This window comes from Notolepis coatsorum, assembly GCF_963971535.1.
Source record: "Notolepis coatsorum genome assembly, chromosome: 6".
NCBI lineage: Eukaryota > Metazoa > Chordata > Actinopteri > Aulopiformes > Paralepididae > Notolepis > Notolepis coatsorum.
This window is the reverse complement of record NC_140170.1, coordinates 166,524,910-166,548,238: the sequence shown is the minus strand read 5'-3', so window position 1 is coordinate 166,548,238 and position 23,329 is coordinate 166,524,910. Positions and strand designations below refer to the sequence as shown.

Here is a 23,329-nt window from a genome sequence, read left to right as displayed (position 1 = left end):
TCTGAAAATGTGGCAGAGGGGTAACATATAGAGGGAGAAGAGTATGGGACCAAGGACTGAGCCTTGGGGGACACCAGATGTAACGAGGAAATAAGTTGAGGTATGACTGTCCATGGTAGTGAACCGCTGTCTGTCTGATATATAGGAGTCAAATAGGTGGAGAGCTGAGCCTGTGATGCCAACTGTATGTTCTAAACGGGAGAGTAGGATGTTGGGATCAATGGTGTCAAAAGCAGCGCTGACCACTTTAAGTGCTATTTAAGTGCTATTTTAGCACCATTTGACAAAGGCGCTATATAGCACTTACAGTAGGTGTGAATGAATGAATGAATGAAAACATGAAAATTTATTTAACAGATTGCAGAATGGGTACAATACAGTACGGCTCAATACACACAATTGTTAAGGGGATGCAGACCAGAGAAAGACGTGTGTCTTGTTTACATCAGGGTCCCCCATTTTCAATTCATAGTGGTGCTATAGATTCAAATGTATTATCATTATACAGTACATTACAACGGAAAGAAGTTTGGCATCCAACCAGAGTGCAAATGTAGCAGTAAAGTGCAACAGCAATATACAATGTACAGGTAATTAAACTGGGTACAATATAAATTGATACTACTGAGTGTAGTGCTAATCAGATGCATCTACAGAGTTGTAGTAGCCTATAACATATTATACTGTGATACTGGTGTAAAGACAGTATGGTAGTAGTCATACTGGCCAGCAGCATAACTAGTAGAGTAGGATATGTACAGATTATAGATATAGTATCTACAGATGGCGGCTGGGTGGTGCAGCGGACATTGTGCTCGTCACCAACGCAAGAGACGCCGGTCTCGAATCCGGCTGTCAGCGTTGCCTCCGGCTTGGGCCGGCTGTCATACTGACTCAATTGGCAGAATCAGCGGGAGGGAAGTCGATGGGTGGTAATCTGGTCGTTGTAAACAGCGGCTCCTACAGGTCGGTCAGGGCGCCTGCACAGCAAAGACAGGAGATGGCGGGGGCAGTGTGAGCCTCCCACACGTTACACCTCGCCAATGAGAGTCCGCGCTGGCAGGTGAAAAGAAGTGGCTGGCTGCCTCCACATGTATCGGAGGGGCTATGTGATGGGCTTCTACCCTCCCTACGACCGGCCAGTGGGGGGCACATGCGAGCAACGATCAGGACAGGGGAGGGAGAATTGGCACGAGAGGAAATTGGGATGGGAGAAAAATCACAGAAAAAGGGGGAGAAAAAGTAGGTAAAAAATATATATATACAGTATCTACAGATATGTAAAAGGAGCACCATTTAACCATAATTTACTTTTAACCCTTTCACTACCACACGACAAAGGATTAACCCTTTCACAGCCACACTACAGAAGGTTAACCCTTCCACTACCACACTACAGACGGTTAACCAACAAGGAATACATGTATGTAATTTCCCCCCAGCAGCTAAACAACATTTCAGACTGCCAGATCCATACAAATACCAGGCAAAACCCATGTTCCATAATATGTCAACCATTAACCATTAATTAGCCAACATGTCTTTTTTGTCTTTTGTCAACCCAGCTACCGCCACCAAGCTGGTATGTTATTTCACCAGCTGGTCTCAGTACCGAACTGGCGCAGGGAGGTATCTGCCGGAGGACGTGGACCCTCACCTCTGTACCCACATCATCTATGTCTTTGCTGCCATTAATTACGCTAATGAGATTGCAGAATATGAGTGGAACGAGAGAAGTATCTACAAGTCATTCAATAAACTAAAGCAGATGTAAGAATGATATTTTCTGGCTTCTTACGAGTTGACTCGTTGTACTGAACTTGTTGTAAGTCGCTTTGGAAAATTTGACAGGAGCCGAGTTTAGCATAATTAAATGAGATCAGCATTTTTACAAACATTTGAAAGAAGTCGTGAATATAACTAAGATCATCAAATCAAATCAAATGTATTTGTAAGGCCCGACAACACACGTTAATGTCCCCATGGGCCGGACACGTCTTCTTTAACTCATTGGCTGCCAAAAACGAGTATTCTCATGTTTCGTCGCCAACAGTTGAGCGCCAAAAACGAGTTTTCTCGTTTTTAGATCCTTTGATATTGTTACTTTGATCCCCATTCTAAACACTCGCACGGAGCTGCCTGTGTCTCCCTGGCACCGGTGCCTACGCCCTCTCAGAGGGAATCAGGACATAGCAATCGGTTGGAGATTTGATGCCTCAAACCTATTGTTTCCCATATGATAGCCATGCCCAATATACACAAGTATTTTTTTGTGATCTTTCTCCCCCTCCTTTTTCCTCAGTTTTTTTTCTCCCATCCCAATGTTAGTCGTTATGCCAATTCCCAATCCCCTTCCTGGTCGCTGCGCACCTACCCCCTACAGTCGGTCTGGAAGAGTGGAGGCTATCACATGCTTCCTCCGACACATCTGTAGCCAATCAACTGCTTCTTTTCACCTGGCAGCGCAGACTCTCACTGAGAGGGTGTAACGTGTGGAAGGATCACACTACCTCCCTTAGATCCTTTCCTCGCTGAGCAGGTGCCCCGACCGAACTGTAGGAGTCGATGTTTACAATGACCAGGACCCACCCACCGGCTTTCCCCCCCTCTAACACTGCCAATTGTGTTAGTACAACGGCCGGCCAAGCCGGAAGCAACGCAGAGAGCTGGGCTCGATACCAGTATATCTTGCATGGGTGGCGAGCGCCTTGCCCACTGCGCCATCCGGCCGCCCCCGGGATTTATTCATTTTGGAGTACCTTCTGACTAAGGCAAGGTCTATTTTAGGTAACCTGCTGGTGTTTTTTATTTATTTTTTTAATTCCCCCCCCCTTTTTCCGTATTTTTCTCCCATCCCAATTTAGTCGTTATGCCAATTCCATTCCTGGTCGTTGCGCGCATTTGTTCCCCCACTTGCCGGCCTAGGGAGGGTTGAAGACTATCACATGTCTCCTCCAATACATGTGGAGTCAGCCAGCCGCTTCTTTTCACCTGACAGCGAGGACTCTCACTGGGGGAGTGTAACGCGTGGGAGGATCACACTACCTCCCCCAGATATTTTCCCTGCTGAACAGGCGCCCCGACCGACCAGTAGGAGTCGCTGTTTATGACCAGGATACATACCCCACCGGCTTCCCACCCGCTAACACTGCCAATTGTGTTAGTAGGGACGACTGACCAAGCCGGAGGTACCGCTGACAGCTGGATTTGATCCCAGAGTCTCTGCGGTGGTAGGCGAGTGCTTAGTCCGCTGCGCTACCCAGCCGCCCCTGCTGGTATTTATTTTACCTAAAACATGCTTTTGTACTGATCACAGTGTTGCATTTTACCGAACCTAAAACATGCTTTTGGTAACGATCGCAGTTTCGAGGTAAAACGACCCCCCCCGCCCCATGATGATTTTGTGAAGAAACATATGGTATTTGATTTGGAAATAGAGTTTCAGGCGAGCAACCCGAACGATTTGGGCATAATAACACGTCATATCTCACGATCTAGAAAAAAATATTGATTATTTGGAAAGGGCCGATGTTTATCATGGAATAGCGCACAAACTACAGTATGTAGAAATGAACTGGTTAGTCAGTGTTGGACTATAAACAATGCCTGTCAAATGAGTCATACTATTGTCTCCATAGCTATAATACAGAACACACGATGGGTCCGCAAACATTGTGGAAATGGTCAATAACGCTGGCGCCATTGAGTAGAGATGGGAAAACCGTGTGGCGGTCAATGAGTCAAGAACAAGTCAAGAAGAAACATCACAATAAATCAAGAACAAAACAAAAACACCATGAAATCCAAAATAAAATGTCAAATAAATGAATGAATAAATGAATGCAACACTCCCAGACACGCTCCCCACACAAAGGTAAGGAAAAACTCACTAAAAACCTAGCAATAGGAAAAAAGCACCACAGGCAATGTGGAGGGGAGAAACCTTAGAAGGGCCGTTCAAGGGGGGATCTCCCTTCTTGTCGATGATAGTAGTGTTTCTATAAAACAGGCAAAACAGTTGGTAAGTATGTACATATATGTGTAATGAAACACAAATAAGTACATGCAATAGCAACTGGGGTACATAAGAACATTTTGAAAGATTGAAATTGAGACTATGTACCTAATGCAAAACTACATCTTTCCAGGAAAGGGTTTATTGCATTGCAAAACCAGTCCCAAGTGAACATTGCAGAGATGAGAGGACGACATTATGAAACCAAAATAGTCAAAACAGACAGAATACACTTTTTACCTATTTAAAAAGACAATAAAGACATTTTAATCAAATTATTTCTCTCTCTCTCTCTCTCTCTCTCTCTCTTTTATCTCCCTCTCTCATATCCAGAAACCCCAGGCTAAAGACGTTACTCTCTGTCAGGGAAGAGAGCTATGGGGGATCCCAGTGAGTAAACCTTGTGTTGATAGCTCCTTATGAAAGCCTGCTGATAGAAGTATAGAACAGCTACAGAGAAACTGTATTTTCTCAAGTTCATGTTCATAATACTTTTGGTTTTGGTCGAAGGGTGACAATCAAACAAAATTCCCATTCCAGTTTCATAACAAGCATCAATTTAGGTCACTGTTTTCACTTGTGAAATACATTACACCTAAAGTCACTTGTGTCGTCGACTACACGCAACGCCAGGTTCTCCGTCATGGTATCCAGCGCGGCCAACCGCCAGACGTTCATCTGGTCGACCATCAGGTTCCTGAGGATCTACGGCTTTGACGGTCTGGATCTGGACTGGGAGTCTCACGGAAGCCCCCCGGAGGACAAGCAGAGGTTCACGATGCTCTGCCAGGTACGCAGACTGGAGATTCTGTGTCGTTTCCTGAGAATTCTCTCTGAGGTTTATAATAGGTCAATGTGGTTTCAAAAGTAGGGTCTGGGTGCGTCTATTCGAATACAGTTTTGTGCGTTTTGCGAATCTGATTGGCCACTGACGTTTCTGGTCATGTGACATGTGCGCCCAATCGCGTGACGAGCTGTGTCTTTGCCCATTTCCGTGTCGAACAGCCTGCAAACTACCTAACGCCTAGTTTATCACTGGTTAAGCTTAGGCGACTCTTTCGAAGTTGGTTAAGGTTAGAGTTTGGAATCAGGGCTGGCGTTCTATCGCCATGCTCTAAGACAAACTCTAACCTTAACCAACTTCGAAAGAGTGCCTAAGCTTAACCGTCGAAAGAACTTGCCGTCACACGATTGGTGCACATGGCACATGACCAGAAACGTCAGTGGCCAATCAGATTCGCAAAATGCACAAAACGGTCGGTATTCGAATATAGGTGGTCTGGGTAGCTACTTAGCCCCCGGTGGCCATCCTGGAGAAGGTCCTAAGCAAACATGGAGAATAGTTAAATTTTGTTATTATTTAAAGGTGCTTTGGATAACATTTCTATGTAGAGTAATCATTTAACATTTAGAAAAGTGTGTAATAAAAGTATTGCCCCCCCCCTAAAAAATGTGATTGATTATTTAATTTATAATTTAAAAGAAAAAGTGTTATCGTCCAAAACGTATGTTTACATGTTGCGTAAACTACTACTACTACCCCACGTGAAATGCACCTGATTGGATAAATGACATGCTGTTACTCTAGTGCGACATCTAGTGGCTGAATGGTATCTATAGCACCTTTAATAGACAATAATTGTAATGATTGGATGAGAGAATGAATGAATGTTTTGATCATAGGTTTCTCTCCCTCCACTGTAATTTCTCCATGTTATGGAATTATGTATTAAATCACATCTAACAAGATGGAGGTAGTTTATAGCAAGATTATAATGAAATAGGGGCCTAATGTGTATCTATTTGAAGGTCCTAGGCAAGTAAAAGGTTATTAACCACTGCGTACTCCCAGCAGACACTTTATTTTCTGAACCAAATATCTGAGGGGTCTAAAAGACACCCACGAAGCTCCCAGGAACAGCAGACCGTTTTATTTTGGTGCCCCTGTTATCCATTCCGTGCCAACCACAAGTATAGTCGGGTTAACTCGCAATGCGTTCCGTGCCAATCACGAGTATAGTCGGGTTTTAATCGTTATTTGTTTTATTAGCGTTATCCATTAATTTTTCATCCATCCAGCCTGACGTTATCATTGGGAATGGGTCTGAGCTCGCAAAGGGCAAATACCGCCACCTATCGTCTCCCGGATGGTATTGCACATCATTGGATTGGATTGGCTGGGACTGTGCATCAGAAAAAAAAACTCCGGTCTGGGGTTTCCCTTCTCGGGCAAGCAGTATCGTGTTACCACATTCACTGGGGAGGCTGGGAGCAGCGTCGATTATGTGTTTTGTACTATAACGTTGGATCAATAAACGCGATCAATATTTGGAATGGCGATCAGGAATTGGATTAATATTTTTGCAGAACATCTGACTATTTTACGAGTCTTGGGTTAATCAGATGTTCCTTTCTCCGCCATCGGCGCGCGCCATTCATCTGTTGTTGGAAGCAAGTGTTTTAAGCTCAATGGAAATCATGATGTAATGAATTTACAAGTAAATCAAGTTAATGAAGAACCAAAGATGCTTATCTACTGTCTCACCGTTTGGAACTGACAATGGAGCACTTGACAACTGTTCTGATTTAACCCTTCATTCACCATAATTCACCTTTGGACAACAATAAACCCTGTAAACCGAACCGGTGGCAACTTTGGACATTCAATTCATTCAACATCACAAACTTTGGGACTGAGTAAGATAAGATAATTGCGGGTGCATCGTGGACGCTTGTCGATTCATTGGGGAGCGACAAGCGGACACTACAAATGGTAGACAGTAGATGAGCATCTTTGGTTCTTCATTAACTTGCTTTACTCACTGTTTTCATTGTTGTCTGTATTGTTCCAAGTTCAACTGCTGACCAAGGCACCCGGTAATCGATTTTTTAGCCTGCTTCTCTAGCGTGCATAAGGACACATACTATCGATAATCTAGCGTTTATTTGAAAACTATTAATAAATCAGCAAAAAAATTACAACGTGTTTTGTGTATTCCACTAAAGGGCTATTATCGCGGATTTCTCTGGAATTACTAGAAATCTCCAAAACTATACTTGTATTCAAAAACAATCCGTTTCATACATGTTGACTCCAAGCAAGTCATTGATAAGCGACGGGTGTATTAGACCCATAGCCATAATTTAAGATATAGTTTAAGCGTTCGCAAATATCCCTGTCATCCCATTGACTTCAGTGCTGGCATGCTAGACCTAATTTGGTCATATGGGCGTGGCTCTGAATAAGTTAAAGATAATTTTGATAGATAGATAGATAGATAGATAGATAGATAGATAGATAGATAGATAGATAGATAGATAGATAGATAGATAGATAGATAGATAGATAGATAGATAGATAGATAGATAGATAGATAATTTGTCCTCAGTAGGACATTATCTTCCACAGTATAACACAAACAAGTAAGAATTATACAAAATACAGGATTTACAGGAACACTTAATTACAGGGGTCAATTAATTGCAGACATTTTGAGAGGCAGGTGCTCAATCAAAAACAAAGGGCAACAACAAAGGACTTTTGTGCGTTTTTGCTGCGCTGTCTTGACACTTTGAGCAATAGAGAAGTCAGCACTACAACAAGAAGCACACTTACATATTTGTAATGTATCAAGATGAATACAGTAGGTCACCATTTAACAGCAGGCGCACTCACAAGCCTGCACACTCACAACACCAACACTTCACAAACACCGGGATCATGTATCACGGCGGATGCAGGCTATGACAAAACACAGTCTGCAATATCAACGTCATCATGGTCGTCATCTTGGCTTACAGCGAGCAAAGTTCCTCTCCAAGTTCCAAACACACACATACACACACACACACACACACACACACACACACACACACACACACCAAATAGGGGAGAAATCAATAGCATGCTTCCCCCCAAAAAACACACATCCTGAGTGAGTCATATTGCAAAGCTTACAAACAGGAACAAACACACATGGCTTGGAAAAATGTTAAAAACCTTTTCTAAACTTAAAAACACATTGTTTTGCATCCTATAATTAGCACATATTTAAATAGAATTTCAATAGAAAATAAATGAAGAAGGGCGGTTAGTTGGCGTAGCGGAGATTGCGTTTGTCACCAACCCCGGAGCTGTGAGCTGGATCACAGCTCCGGGGTTGTCACCAGCTTGGCTGGCCGTTCACACTAATACAATTGGCTGTATTAGAGGGTGGGAGAAGCTGGCGGGGTGGGTCCGGGTCGTTGTAAACAGCGACTCCTACAGTTCGGTCGGGGCGCCTGCTAAGCGCGGATAGGACCTGAGGGGGATAGTGTGATCCTTCCACACGCTACGCCCTCTCAGGGAGGATCCGCGTTGCCAGGTGAAAAGAAGCGGTTGATTGGCTGGACGTGTGTCGGAGGAAGCACGTGATAGCCTCCACTCTCCCAGATGATCTGACTGTGGGGGGTAAGTGCGCAGCGACCAGGAAGGGATTGGGAATTGGCATACGACTAACATTGGGATGGGAGAAAATCGGAGGAAAATGGAGGGGGAAAAGATCAATAAAAAAATTATAATAATAATAAATGAAGAATAAAATACAGTGGTGGAAGAAGTACCTGTACACAGTTCCTTTACTTAAGTAAAAGTAGAAATACTCAGATAAATTAGTACTCTGGTAAAAAAAACAGTCCTCCATTCAAATTCTACTTAAGTAAAAGTTCAGAAGTATTTGCTATTGAATGTCCTTAAGTATCTCAAGTAAAAGTACACATTCTACATGACGTGTGTGTATCCATTGACCTCTATAGGTTATGTTAAAGTGGTATGTGGTCCAGTTATGTTTCTCTGATTACATCATCTTGAAGTTGACAAGCTTCAAATGTGAAAGTATATAATCTTCATACATTTTTTATTTTGTATATATTATGTTTTCTATTGCAAAATCCTTTTCTTCAAAGTAACTAGTAACTGATGGGTTCAGATGAATGTAGTGGAGTAAAAAGTACAATATTTTCCTTGAAATGTAGTGGAGTAAAAGTGGAAAGTTCCCTAAAATGAAAATACTCACATAAAGTACTGTATAAGTAGCTAAAATGTACTTAGAATAGAATAGAATCTTTATTGTCATTGTTGGTACAACGAAATTTTGTTTGGAACATCATCCACTGGCATACAAACATAAAATATAGCATGTGCAAAATAATAATGTCAATAATAATAATAATAAAGTATCAATGTCCCAATGTCCTCAATAATAATAATATACCATCAATGTCCCAAGTGCATTTAGTGCTAGTGCTATAAATAAATATTTCAGTGACAGTCCAGTGAGTTAATGGAAGGAGGGGGGGGGGGGCGTTGAATGGATGAAATAGTGTATAGTGCAGCATTGCAGTTATTGTTGTAATAATGGAGAAGTGGGAGTTATGGCACCGGAGGTTGGGGACGGGGGGTGCAAGGGGGACGGGGGGGGTGGTGGTGTGCGGGGGGGGGGGGGGGGGGCAAGTTGATGTTGATCGTTGAGCAGCCTGACAGCCCGTGGATAGAGGCTGTTGGTCAGTCTGCTAGTTCCGGACTGGATGGATCTATACCTTCGACCAGAGGGCAGCAGTTGAAAAAGATGGTGTGCTGGGTGGTACTGGTGTTACGGATGTGTTGGCAGAGAGCCCAAGCGCAAACAGATACGAGGGAGAGGTAGATATGGATTGTCAAAAGTGAGCACTGCTCCTTTAATCTTGAACACTTCGAGCCAGGGGTGAAGTGTAACAAAATAATCCAATTCAAACAGAGGGCAGCAACAAAGATATTTACAAAAATACGTCCAAAGGCAGCAGCAAAAATACAAAAACAAAGAATAGCACAGCTGAAGAACTGGCAGAGGGCTAAATACGAAAAACAAATAATAATCTCATAAAGAGAGCAAGTCCAAAAGGCACAAACAAAACACTGCAAGGCAGGCTAGGAAAAACATTAACAACTGACTACAAATTAAAACCCTAACAAACAAAATGAACATTCCACGAAAAACAACGAAGGGAGGAACAAACAAAATAAACACTAGGAACACTTACTACAAAAATACTGGAAGGAGTAACAGGATCACAGGAACAGAGGAACTAGACAGCAAACACTAGTAGGGAATCCAAACAATGAACCGACAAAGAGAGAATGGCAAACGAGGCAGATATACACACACTGATTGACACAAGAGGGTAATTGGGAACGAGACACACCTGATGGGGAAAGCTGAACTAACACACAGGGGTAAGGAAAACAAAAGGCCAAACACACACTGGGGAATAAACTAGACTAGAATCAAATTTACAATTAAAGAGAGAACACCATACAAGGGACAAATAAAACAATTACAAAGGGAATGAGACTAAAGACAAAACAAAGTTAAAATACACGGGAGACAATACAAACGCCAAGAGTACAAGAATGTCCAAAGGTGGGGGCTGGTGAAGAGTAGAGGAGAAAAGTCCTCGCAAGGGTGGGGGCTGTTGAGGAGAGGAGACAGGGAAAAAAGGTCCAGGGACAGGCGAACCCTCACAACTGGTCCTGTAAGATGTTATTTACACGACGTAGGCAGCGGGAGGTGAAGACTGTGGAGATATCTGGGAGGCTAGCTCCAGTTATCCTCCTTGCAGCCTTGACCAGCTCTGTGGAGGGCCTCCTTCTCTGCCCTGGTGCAGCTGGAAAACCACACCAGTAGTCCGTACGTGAGTACACTCTCTACTGCGCAGTGGTAGAAGTTGGCCATCAGTCCCTGTGGGAGTTTAGTCCATTTAAGCTTCCTCAGATAGAAAAGGCGCTGCTGTGCTTTCCCCACAGCAGAGGTAATGTTGATCCCCCAGGACAGGTCATCAGACATCGTCACGCCAAGAAACTTACATTTTGAAACCCTCTCCACCTCCTCATTTCCAATGAGGAGTGGAGAGTGGCTGAGGTCACCAGTCCTGCGGAAATCAATGATCATCTCCTTGGTCTTCGTGGGGTTGAGAGCAAGGTTATGACCATCGCACCACTCCACTAGTCGCTCAACCTCCCTCCTGTATGAGGTCTCATCATTTCCTCTGATGAGGCCAAGTACTGTTGTGTCGTCTTAAGTACAGTACTTGTACAGTACTTGAGTAAAAATACTTAGTTACTTTCCACCAGACACCTTTTGACTGAGGGTAACAGGACAGGTGCTCTGTGTGTTGCACGTGCCTTGGTTTCACAGCAGAGACAAAGACATGGATTGACACTCTATATACCGCAGACTGGATTTCACGTAACTTAAGAGGTTATTTACGTAAAGCTCGTATGGCTATGGGAACAAAGCATGTGTTAAAACAACCCTTTCTGCATGTAGGGAGTCTATATGGCCAGAAGGAAGAGGAACAAAGTGCTGGTAGAGTGGGTGGTCTGGGTCATGTATGATTGTATGAGTGCTTTGTGGATCAGGGATGAGGTGACAGAATCAGATACGTTGGGCGTGGGAATAAACCAAAGGGTTTGAAGTGAGTTATCTTTTAAGAGCACAAGTTGTCGCTCTTGAACATTTGATTCAATTTGAAACCTTTATTTATTTTCTAAAAGGGACATTGAGGTAGGAAGGTTAGTGATCGTGTTTTAAATTAAAAACAGTTACACACTGACTGAGGTAGGGGGTTTGTGATCATGGTTTTAAAAAGAAAACTTTAAAAAACAGGTACATACTGAGGTAGGGAGGTTAGTGATCATGTTTTACATTAAAAAAAAAAAAAAAAGGTACATACTGAGGTAGGGAGGTGATCATGTTTTAAATAAAAAACAGGTAGGCCTATAATATTGAGGTAGGGAGGTTTGTGATCATGTTTTAAATTAGAAACAGTTAGATACTGAGGTAGGGAGGTTTGTGATCATGTTCTTAAATTGTCCATAGGATAGTGGAGTATTGATTTTTAGTGTATTTTAGAGTTGAAAATCATTCCAGGAATGGTCAATTATCCAAAGCGCTTTAGAACTTATGCCTCACATCACATTCACCCACTCCCTCACTGGTGGCAGAGGTGCCAACCTGCACATCGGGAACAGTTAGGGGTTAAGTGTCTTGGACACTTCGACACGCTACCAGACGTGCGCACTACCTCCTGAGCCACTGTCTCCACATACCAGGAAGCTGGTGCATCAAAACAAAAGGCTAGACCTACCAAGTTCAGACTGAACTCGTGGGACCTCAAGTGTAAGTCAATCATTTGAGCGGGTCAGATAAGGTCCCAAGGGAACTATGAAAATGTTCTGTCTTTTGTCTTTTCTAGGAGCTTTCAGAGGCCTATGAAGCTGAAAGTGGAGGCAACGGGAACAACCGTTTGATCCTCTCAGCTGCCGTGGCAGCAAAGCAGAAGACCATCGAGAGGGGATACGAAATCGCTGAGATGTCCAAGTAAGACTCACCTTTATATCTGATCAAACTGTAGAGGATTTCCTCATTGGTCGATTGCATGCTGATCTAGTGACACGCTACGGCACGGTGGTGCAGTGGTTTTAACACTGTCGCCTCACAGCAAGAAGGTCCTGGGTTCGATTCCCACTTGGGGACCGGGTTGCCGGGTTGCCGGGTACCCAGGTGGGGTATCTCCCGGGGCTTTCTGTGTGGAGTTTGCATGTTATCCCCCCCGTGCTCGCAAGGGTTTCCCCTCCAGAAAAAGAGATAAACCCATGCCCATCTTGCATGTGTGTGTTCGCTGCATGACAATGTAGCAATGTGTGTCTTCTTCATACATCTTCATGTCCAGTTTCACATGTGTGTGTGTGTGTGTGTGTCTAGGTACCTGGACTTCATAACTGTTAAGACCTTTGACCTGCATGGTGATCAGTATGAACTTACAGTGCACCACAGCCCGCTGTACCAGGGAAGACTCGTCAGTGGACACACGGCTAACATAGTAAGGAAATGCTACATTTTACATTAAAGGAAACCTATTGGGAAAATTGCATTGTTTTTACAGAACAAAGGATTGTCCCAACATGGAGAACATGTTAAATATGTGCATTGTGCCTATTCTCCTGTGAACCCTCCCTCTGGAAACGAGCCATTCAGAATTGCAGCTACAATCGCCGTGGTTAATAACGTGCGTGTGAAGACATCTTCATAAAATGTGTGTTTACAAGATGGTGGCTCACCAGTGTAAATTTTCAAACAACATTGCCTCAAAGATTCCAGATATTATTTATCACTGAGAGATTTGAGTTAATATGCGCTTGTTATCAGAAACGAGTACCACGATATCAACACATCATAGAACTTCATCATGACGTCATCCCATTGAAAGACAAGCAATGATAATATTGGATTATTGCCAAGCCCTACATCCACATGATAACAAATATATCCACTTGTCTGTCTACAACACTTTGCTATGAGATTGTTGCATCGCGAGATAAGACCTAATTGTATTATGATCACGTCATGCCAACACTGTAGACCTACTACCATGCAGGGACGTAATAGAAGTGGGGGGAAAAGTGGAACCGACAACCCAGGACCCTGAGCTGGGGGGGGGGGCTCAGAAATGTGTGCATGTGTTGTGGCTGGGGGGAGGGCAGAGACACATGCTGTGCAGAGGGCCCAGAATCTCTTGCTACGTCCCCTGCTTACTGTCAAGTTAAACAAATGGTAATAAATACTCTACTCTTCCTCCCCTGCCCTCCAGGACTATGTCATGCGATACTGGCGTGACCGCGGGGCCCCCGCAGGAAAGCTGTTGGTGGGCTTCCCCACCCATGGGCGTCCCTTCACACTCTCCACAGCAGAGACGGGCCTGGGCGCTCCCATCAGCGGCCCTGCCCTGCCTGGACCTTACACCCAGGAGATAGGCCTCTGGTCCTACTATGAGGTAAGGGGATGTGACAGTGGGGGCAACAGTGGCTCGGGACTAGGTCTGGTAATTCGGAGGTTCCCGGTTAGATTCCGGCTCCTCCCAGGCAGCGTGTTGAAGTGTCCTTGAGCAAGACACTTAACCCCTAACTGCTCCTGATGAGCATGTTGCCACCTTGCATGGTGTGTGAATGTGTGAGTGAAAAGCACTATATAAATACGGTACCTTCCTCGGTTTTGAAGTCAAGGTTCGATACGGGTTTTCGGTACAGTGGGGGAAAGTAACTAATTGTACTTGTAGGGCTGTCAACGAATATTCTATATTGAAATTAATAATCGACTTGTAAATTTTCTTTTTTAATAATAATTATATTAGATTGTGAAAAAAAACAGCCCCCGGTGGGCGGTCGTTAGTGGTTAACATACCGTTGTATTCGTTCGGTACACTACACAGCCGTTCGGTACGGTACGGTGCACACTGAAACGGTTCGGTTCGGTACGGATATGTACCTTTACACCCCTAGAACCCACCAATCGGTGATGTAACTGGGATGTAAAATCTGGGGCTCAAATCTGCTCAATCGACAACTCTATGAGACCATACAATGTTTGTGTGAGCTCATAAGGTAAGATAAGATATTCCTTTATTGATCCCCTTGTCGGAATTCGTGCATCATATAGCAGCATGGGGGAGGGGGGTACAGGTATGAGCAGGGAAATAGAAAATACATAAATATAGGCAATAAAGTTAAATCTGAATATAAAAATATGAGAAGAATGAATAATTATTGGATACAATATACATGACAATATATTTTATTACTAGAAATGTTATGAGGGCGGGGTGGGGGGTAATGAATCTGTGGCTCAACGTGGCCCTCGTCTTGGCTAGCTCCTCATTACGCCCAAAGTAGTTTTGTATTCTAGTACTGCTAGGTCTGAATCAGAATGAAAACCTAATTTGGGTGTAAGAGCTCACACAAACATTTTATGGCTTCATACATTCAGAGCCCCATTCATTGTCTCTAGTCTAGACTCTATGGAGTCTGAGTAGCCCCAGATTTCCATCCCAGGAAGGCTACATCACCGATTGGAGGGTTCTCCCCATAGATGGGTTTGTAAACACAATGTGTTCAAGCCAATCAGCAATACCCTCTGAATCATGTGACTGGGTTGCCCCCTACATATCTGCGTTGAGCTGCGGCACTAAACATTTACTATGGAGAAACCGTGGCACTCTACTGACTAAAAGTTGTTTCAAACAAAAAAACGTCTGAATGTCATTTAGCCAATGACAGCATGGCTATGCCGGTGAGTCTTTCACCTTATACATATCTAGCTTTGGCATGGATTGATTGTTTAGATCGCTAGCATGGCTAACAAATGTAAATATATTGTAGTCTGCCCCATTGTTCTAACCAGGATTATGTTCCTTTTTGCCTCCTTGATGTGTCTGATGTCGATGAGAGATGTCTCTGCTTTCTCGCTTTACGAGAGAGTAGTGCATGTTCACAAACATTGACTGAACATTTGTGAACTCTTCAAATGGCTGGCATTGCCCTTAAAATAACCTCTAACATTTTCATGAGATATTTATTAAAACCCGCCTCTAGGGAGATACACTGATACTGATACAAGATATCTAGTGAATACCAGGCTTAAATAGGATATTGGTGTCATAGAATTTGTAATACCAGCAATACTAAAACCATTATCAAGGGCTACATGATACCGCAGGCAGAACCTGATGTTCTACCTATTTCACAAATCTCTATTATGGAGAACAATGGAATATGTTTATCTAAATAGTGTTTGTCCAATGAGCCTAAACTTAAAGGAACATGCCAACAGAAGGGAGTTTCACAAGGGCAACCTTATTGTTCACAAGTCTAGAAGAGAATTATCTGGCTTGGCAATTGACCAATCCCACAAGCAACACAATGCAGTCATCAAAGGTGATGAAGGAGCCATTGAATTGACAGAAGACCCGGTAGCACTTCGTAGACGGATGGTAGCTGAACCCGAAGTGAGTCGTCTACTGGATAGTGAAAGATGTGAACAATAGCAGCAGACATCATGAGCAGACACTGAGTGCCCAGAGCTCTGTCTTTGAGAAGGTGAAAGTGCTCTCTGTAGTGTTGCAGGAGATGGGCAACCCATTCCAAGAAGAGTCAGCTGACCTACTAGCACTAGACACGAAGAACGTTGCAGACCCAGCTCTTGAAATTAGAGAGTAAAGATGAAAGTTAATTCTATCATCCAATCAAGAAGAACACAGTTTATATACAGTTTTAGTACTGCCATCCTTACAGGACTTGGTCTTGAGAACATGTAGATTGTCTTTGGCCAAGGAGCAAATGCACGATGGATTCCGGTCCATGAGGTAGTTCCTGCAATAGCGCCTGAGAAAGCCAGTGCAATTATATACTTTCATGCGTTCACTGGATGTGATGTCATGTCTGCCTTCCGCAGTAAAGGGAAGAAGACTTGGAACATCTGTGATGAGGTTTCTGAAACCTTCACCAATCTCAGCCAGCATCCAACATCAGTTAGTGATCTTGACCTGAAACGGCTGGAGAGATTTGTTGTCCTCATGTATGTCAAGATCAAGTGCATCCACTGGTGTGGACAAAGCAAGACTGGATCTCTTTGCCCCGCAAGTAGAGGCTCTCAATTTCCCCAACACAGGCAGCCCTCAGACAGCACACCAAGCATGCTGCTTATCACACTGGGATCATCTGGGACCAGGCTACCATCTCCAGGCCAGACACCAGCAGTCCTGCTGACTGGGGGTGGACACAGGAAGGAGAGACACAGCACTGCAGATATATTATGTTGGTCAACATTACCCCCAATTGCAGCCAGCTGTCAGGAAGTGACCAAGTGTTCCTGTAAGAAAGGTTGCAACTACTTTGAAGGGCCAATTTAGTGGCCATCTTGGAAAATGGCCACCATATTGGATTTTTAAGCCCTGGAGAACAACCAAGCCAAATGTAATGCTTGTATCATATTTTGCACCATCTGTATCATATTTTGCAGTCCACCATCTATCTGTTATCCGCTCCACTATAACGGGTGGGATCTGTACTTGATATCGGCTGATACTTTAAGACACCGAATCAGTATCGGCAGTGGCGGCGACAAGGTTGAAAACATCCCAATCAAACAAGCATAAAGTCATATTTACACCTCTCCCCTCCCCTTTAGACCTGCTCCTTCCTGAGCGGCACCTCTGCCCAGTGGATCGATGGACAGAGCGTCCTGTATGCCGTCAAGGGAGACGTGTGGGTGGGCTTTGACAACCAGAGGAGCTACGCTGCCAAGGTACTGAAAGACGTCCTTTAAAATCCCTCTTTCTAAATGAACTGAGTGTAAAGGTAATGGAATCAATCCCATCAATCCAATCAATCCCATCCTATTTCTATCTATCTCAACAAGTGATCGCCGGATTGCCATGCAATTTGCTGTGCACATTCATGACCCCGAGAGGAAGAAACATCTTGGTTTCGGTGACCCTGTGACCTTTTCCTCTAGTGCCACCCTCAGGGCAAATATTTCAAATGAACCCATTTGTCACACAGTCACAAAATGTATCGTGAGCATTCATGACCCCTAGAGGAAGACCCCTATTGATGTTGGTGACCCCATGACCTTTTCTGTATAGCTTAACAATCTCCACACTTCTCACTGTTACTTTCAACCTTAAAGGTGCTATAGATAACATTCAGCCACTAAAGCACCAGCATGTCATTGATCCAACCAGGTGCGTTCCACATGGGGAAAAGAGACCCTCTTTTTTAAATGATAAATTATGGGGTAAACCTAGGTAAATGGAATATTATATATATGGAATATATATATCCACTTCTACAAGGTCCATTAGCATATTCTAGGTATCTAGGGACATCTATGGACCTCAGTGAATGTATTCCCAGTGTCAGAAATATTGTGTCTATTACTAGGCTTGCTTAAATTGTGATGAAACAGAGGAGAATATGAATTATGATTTTTGTTTGCATATTTGACAGTGAATAACACCATGCTAATAATGACCAAACATTAAAAACTGCCACTGATCTCGTTCAGTACCTTCTTGACATCATGTGTACAAAAAATCGAATAAAGGGAAGATGATTAAACAGAAGGTTCTGTAGATACAGTACTGAATTCTCCCATCCGGACCAATGCAATTTGAAATATTATTATAGAATAGCAGGCTTATAAATTACCTTATTATAGCCAATTCGCACATTTATATATATACATATATTATCTTTCAAATGCCCGAGTTCAATTTGGATTTAGTATCACCAGGCGTGCATAAGAACAGATAATGAAATCTACTGTAAATACAGTAGCTTTTTTATTTTGATTAGGGTGCAACCGTTTTGAAACTAATTCCAGATCTAATTGTTGCTACATGCTAACAATAGGGAAGAGAAACTAACTACGTTTCAATATTTGTCATAAACGTTACCTTTTGTGGTAGAATTATCCCGAATAATAGCAGTTATTGAAATAATTCATAAAGTACTATGAACCTTGAACCCAATATAATCTTCCAGGAAGTGTAGTTTAAAAAAAAATCAACACAGAACCAGACCTGTGGAAGTCCGCTACAAAATGGCAGCAAAAAAACAACAATTCCCATTCTCCCGGTTTTACAAAATGGTCGCCTCTCGCGGATTATACAGACATTCCAAAGAGGAAAATCTATCTATATAACATTTTAACCTATTCCTAAACTAACGTATTGATGATAATATACATTCTAAATGCTGTTGTGACATGTTTATGATGTTTATACTTGAATACGTTTGAAATTTAAATCGCTAGTTTTTATAGAACAGTCTGAAAAATATTGATTTATGACCAGATGTCATTGGGTGGAAGCAGGGGCGTTTTTAGGGTTAGAAAACATTGGGGGCTTCAGCCCGGGGAGCGGAAATACGCAATTTTAGAGTAATTAGAGACGAATACTGAAGAACTAGATTCAAGTTTTTTAAAGTGAGGTCCAGGTCCATGAGAGGGATCTGGGCAGTCCCCATAGAAAAGTCTAAGTTAACAGGACCAAATCATCAGTTTCTTATTTATTTATTTAACCTTTAATTAGCCAGATAAAACATTGATATGATCCAAGAGGCCCCAACGAGGGTACAAATATACATATACATACATACATACATACATACATACATACATACATACATACATACATACATACATACATACATACATACATACATACATACATACATACATACATACATACATATATATACATATACATACATACACACATACACCAATAACAAAATAAAAACACAGTTAAGAATCATACACATAAGCAAATAAACAAACAAACATTATGCACAGCCTATGTACAAAAGAAATAAACAGTTAATCTCTAGTCTTTACAGTTTTCTTTGATTGCATAAACACTCAAATCAAAAGTATTACACAATTATCAAAACCTTACACCCAAGGAGCAAAACATATAGGCCCAGATTTGCACCCCTATAAGCACAAAGTTAGCCTCACACTTTTTGCAAAACAATACACACAGTGATTTGCAAAACACTAAACACACTTGCATTACATTACACATAGAATGTCAAATTACCACACATATGAGCCAATTGGTTAAACACAGCAATCAGATGCCCAAACACACCATTGCTTAATTGTAGATACACCAATCAAGTTTAAGCACTATAAAAATGCAGCAGGTGAGTTCACCTGCCTTCAACCAAAATGGAAGGAGAGTGAAGTAATGTACACAGAGAATGTGAAAATATACAATACCTTCACCAAACACTACACAAGACAACCAATGATGCAGACTGATGAAAATATAAATTTTCTCTCCATATACCCAAATCAGTCAACATGTCAACATGGAGAATCACAACAAAATAATCTCTTGCCAGATCCAGCTAGGCAAAGAGATAATGTCTCGTATTTTCTGTACTCTATTTAATCTTTTTCTATTTTTGTTTTTGTTTTACTGTAATTTTAACCTGTACTGGATACAGTATTTTATGTTTGTCTGATATTTGCTGAGCTTACTGTGTTATGCACACTGTAGTAGCATGAAAACTGGGACATGTTTTGTTGTGATTCTCCATGTTGAAATGTTGACTGATTTGGTTATATGGAGAGACATTTTTTATTTTCATCAGTCTGCATCATTGATTTGGGTATATGAAGATAAATAAATTATATTTTCATCAGTCTACAGCATTGGTCTTGTGTAGTGTTTGGTGAATTTATTGTATATTTGCACATTCTCTGTGTACTTCACTTACAGTACTCTAATCACTGAGAAGTAGAATTGCTAAATGTGTTTTAGGTTAAGCACAGCAGTGTGTAACTGGTTCAAACAGAATTAAGTCATATGAAACGTGTGTTTCATATGGTAACAAAATGTAGTTTTTATAAATTAGTGTATAGTTTTCTGTTTAATTTAGCAAAGGATCTGAGGTGTTCTGATAATTGTGTGTGTGGTTGTGCTAATTGTGTGTAGTGTTTTGAAACACCGGGCCCTGTTTTCAAAATCGTGCTTAAGCAATCGGAAAAATTATATACATAATGTTTCAGTCTTCTCATAAAAAAAACATTAGATTTTGGGGTATTTTCCTGCCTTTGGTCCGCTTTGCATTCACATCTCAAATGAACCGCAGCAGGGTTCACTTGCAAGAGTGAATGAGCTTTCACACCACCCCAAACCAACCGGACTATCCGAGGAAATGAACCAGGGTTAGATTAAAGCTTATTATAGTTTATCACAGTATCATGAGCATGTCTTTGTCAGTGGACACTGGACATGGGTATGGATGGCTCCAGGTGCTGCTGCGTTAAAGTGCACATCTTCAATACCTATCTGTACTATTTAAAAGCACAGTGCAGGACACACTCAAAGGTTATCGCACCTCAGAGATGGCAGTGGACATGTATGACAGGACAAAGGCCATATGTAATGGCCTTGGGATTGAGGAATATACTACCAGCCAAAGGAGGAAGCAGAAAAGGATGGATGAGTATGTAGTTGAGTCATCTTGTTGCCCCTTTAATGAAGTAAGGTCCACAATTTCAACAAAGATAAACACAAAAAGTCTTCACACCTTGTCATCAGGTGAGCTACCTGAAGAGAATGCAGTTTGGAGGAGCAGCTGTGTGGACTCTGGACATGGACGACTTCTCTGGAATGTTCTGTGGACAAGGCAGATACCCACTGACATCGTACCTGAGAACCCATCTAAATATAGGTCAGGCTGACAGCAATGTATGTGTTGAATAATTTTTGGTCACATTGCTCCCAGACAAATTCAAATATATTGAGAGTTGATTTAGAGTTTTGTACACCACTTTCTAACAATACCTTTATTGTTTCTCTACACCTAATATAAAACCAGCTGTGTTCCCTTGCTAAATCACGTGTTTACAAAACATTTCTTCAGAGTTAGGTTTAAGTTAGACTTCATTATCCCCTTGGGGAAATTCACCCGGAACAGCGGTGGAGAGAGACAAACCGCACCACAAGGATGCTCACTTCTAAATCTCTTCACAGCCACGTTACATGTGCACAAAATGTAAAGAATAACATAATTTTTTTATCCGCCAACATTATTTTAATGATAAATTCATTAATCAATCAATTCTTGGGGGTAAAAGCAATACTTTTATTCCACACCTTTCTAAAAGCTTTGTGGATGTATTCTTTATGATTATTATACATAGAAATCTATAGAAATCTATCTATAGCACCGTTAAAGTCATAATCTCAAACATTTGCATATAAATAATAATAATAATGTCTATTTTGCCACTCTCTATCGCCAACTGATATTACAATAGTGATTCTACCTATAACAAGTTCATGAAGGTTTTTACATTGGTTGTTCTAAACACTGTTGTCTGGTAGGACATTCCTGGGGAAATCATCACCAGCAGTTTATCTGGAAGATAAGATTGTTGTTGCATTTTCAAGATGGAAAGCAAGTCAATAGGCTGCAGTGCAAAACTACAACAGCAATGACAGTTTATCACCACTAGATGTCACTAAAATAAACTAAAATGAGGATCTTAACATTGTGATTTCCGACTGAAAGTGATCAGACATTCACATCACATCACAGACATTATCATTACTCCACATTTAAATCAATGTTAGATCAATTAATCATAATAATTCAAACGGTTTTGACTGGATATGTGGTTAGAACTACATTTACATTTAAATTTTGTCATTTAGCTGACACTTTTATCCAAAGCGACTTACAAGTTCTGTACGACAAGTCAGCAGGAAGGGTACAACTCTTAGAATATACAGAACACCTTTAGAGGGATAGACCACCGCAACACTTCCGGTATTCTGAAATCATGGGAGAGAGAGCGGGGGGAGAAAATGAATGAATGTGAATGAGAGCCTTGACATTAAGTGGTTGTAGCTATGGCTGTGGGAGTGCTGGAGACATGATCCAATAGACTGTTATACGCCTGAGTCTCCTGAACATGGAGCAACCAATCCCAAGTCGATCTGCACTTTCCTGGCCGAGCTATAGTCACTTTTCCGCACCTACTCCCAAACTCTGCATGCGCAGATTGCCCACGGAGTCTCTCTGGATTGTCCAGAGATCTAGATCTGTGCATGCGTAGTTCGGGGGAGTAGGTGCGTGAAAGTGACTCGGCAGAGAAAGTGCCGATCGACTTTGGATTGGTCGCTCCGTGTTCAGGGGACTCAGGCGTATAAAAGTATATTGGATCTCTCGTCCATGAACGCAATGTAACGCGGAAGTGCAGTGTACAGGTTTTATCTTTGGAGAAAAGATATTGACTTCATTGTCCCGCATATTCCTTCTCAGACTGGACGTCGTCATCCCAGCAGACGGCGCACGCTGTGACTGTCCTTGCGAACTCCAGCGCTCTGGAACGTCTCCGACCCACACAAGCCTCCTCCGAGGCCAACACCACTGCGGGACCCGGAGACCGCTGCACCAAAAGCATCACCATGGTCTACCCCGACGACAGCTTCTGCGCCCACAAACCCGACGGGCTGTACGTGAGATCGGAACAGCCTCGAAACTCCTACCGGTGTGTGCACGGCCAAATGCGCGTGACGATGTGCCAGCTCCCCGGGGCAGAGGGCAGCGGTGGAGAGAGACACACCGCACCGCGAGGACGCTCACTTCTAGCGGATCTCTTCACGGCCACGTTACTGCATCTCTCGTGCGTGTGGAGTAACAGGTGACGGCCTCGTGCGTCTTACTACGGACACTCGCGCGGAGGACGGACAGGAGACGGGATGGTATGGGAAAACATATTTGAAGACCAAGTGCCAATGCGGTTTGATACAGCAGATCAGGGTTCGAGTTATGGGGGGGCCAATGGGGGCTTAGCCACCATAGATAGAGTCTGGGCCCCCATAGTCAACAACACCTGTGGGGGTCTCTCTCAAAAAATATGTGTTGATAGATACTATTTT

The 23,329-nt window shown here is 42.5% G+C and overlaps 1 protein-coding gene across 1 annotated transcript; it reads left to right on the top strand.

Moving 5' to 3' along the window:
- Window positions 1-4,658: 4,658 nt before the first annotated feature.
- On the top strand, window positions 4,659-23,095 carry LOC311229732 (acidic mammalian chitinase-like; the record flags this gene model as incomplete). The annotated part of the gene is made up of 7 exons (XM_084315810.1): window positions 4,659-4,805; window positions 12,287-12,411; window positions 12,796-12,913; window positions 13,682-13,864; window positions 17,053-17,169; window positions 20,981-21,113; window positions 22,710-23,095. The coding sequence occupies 7 exons, from the start codon at window positions 4,659-4,661 to the stop codon at window positions 23,093-23,095; spliced, it is 1,209 nt and encodes a 402-aa protein (XP_084171936.1).
- Between the last annotated feature and the right edge of the window lie 234 nt (window positions 23,096-23,329).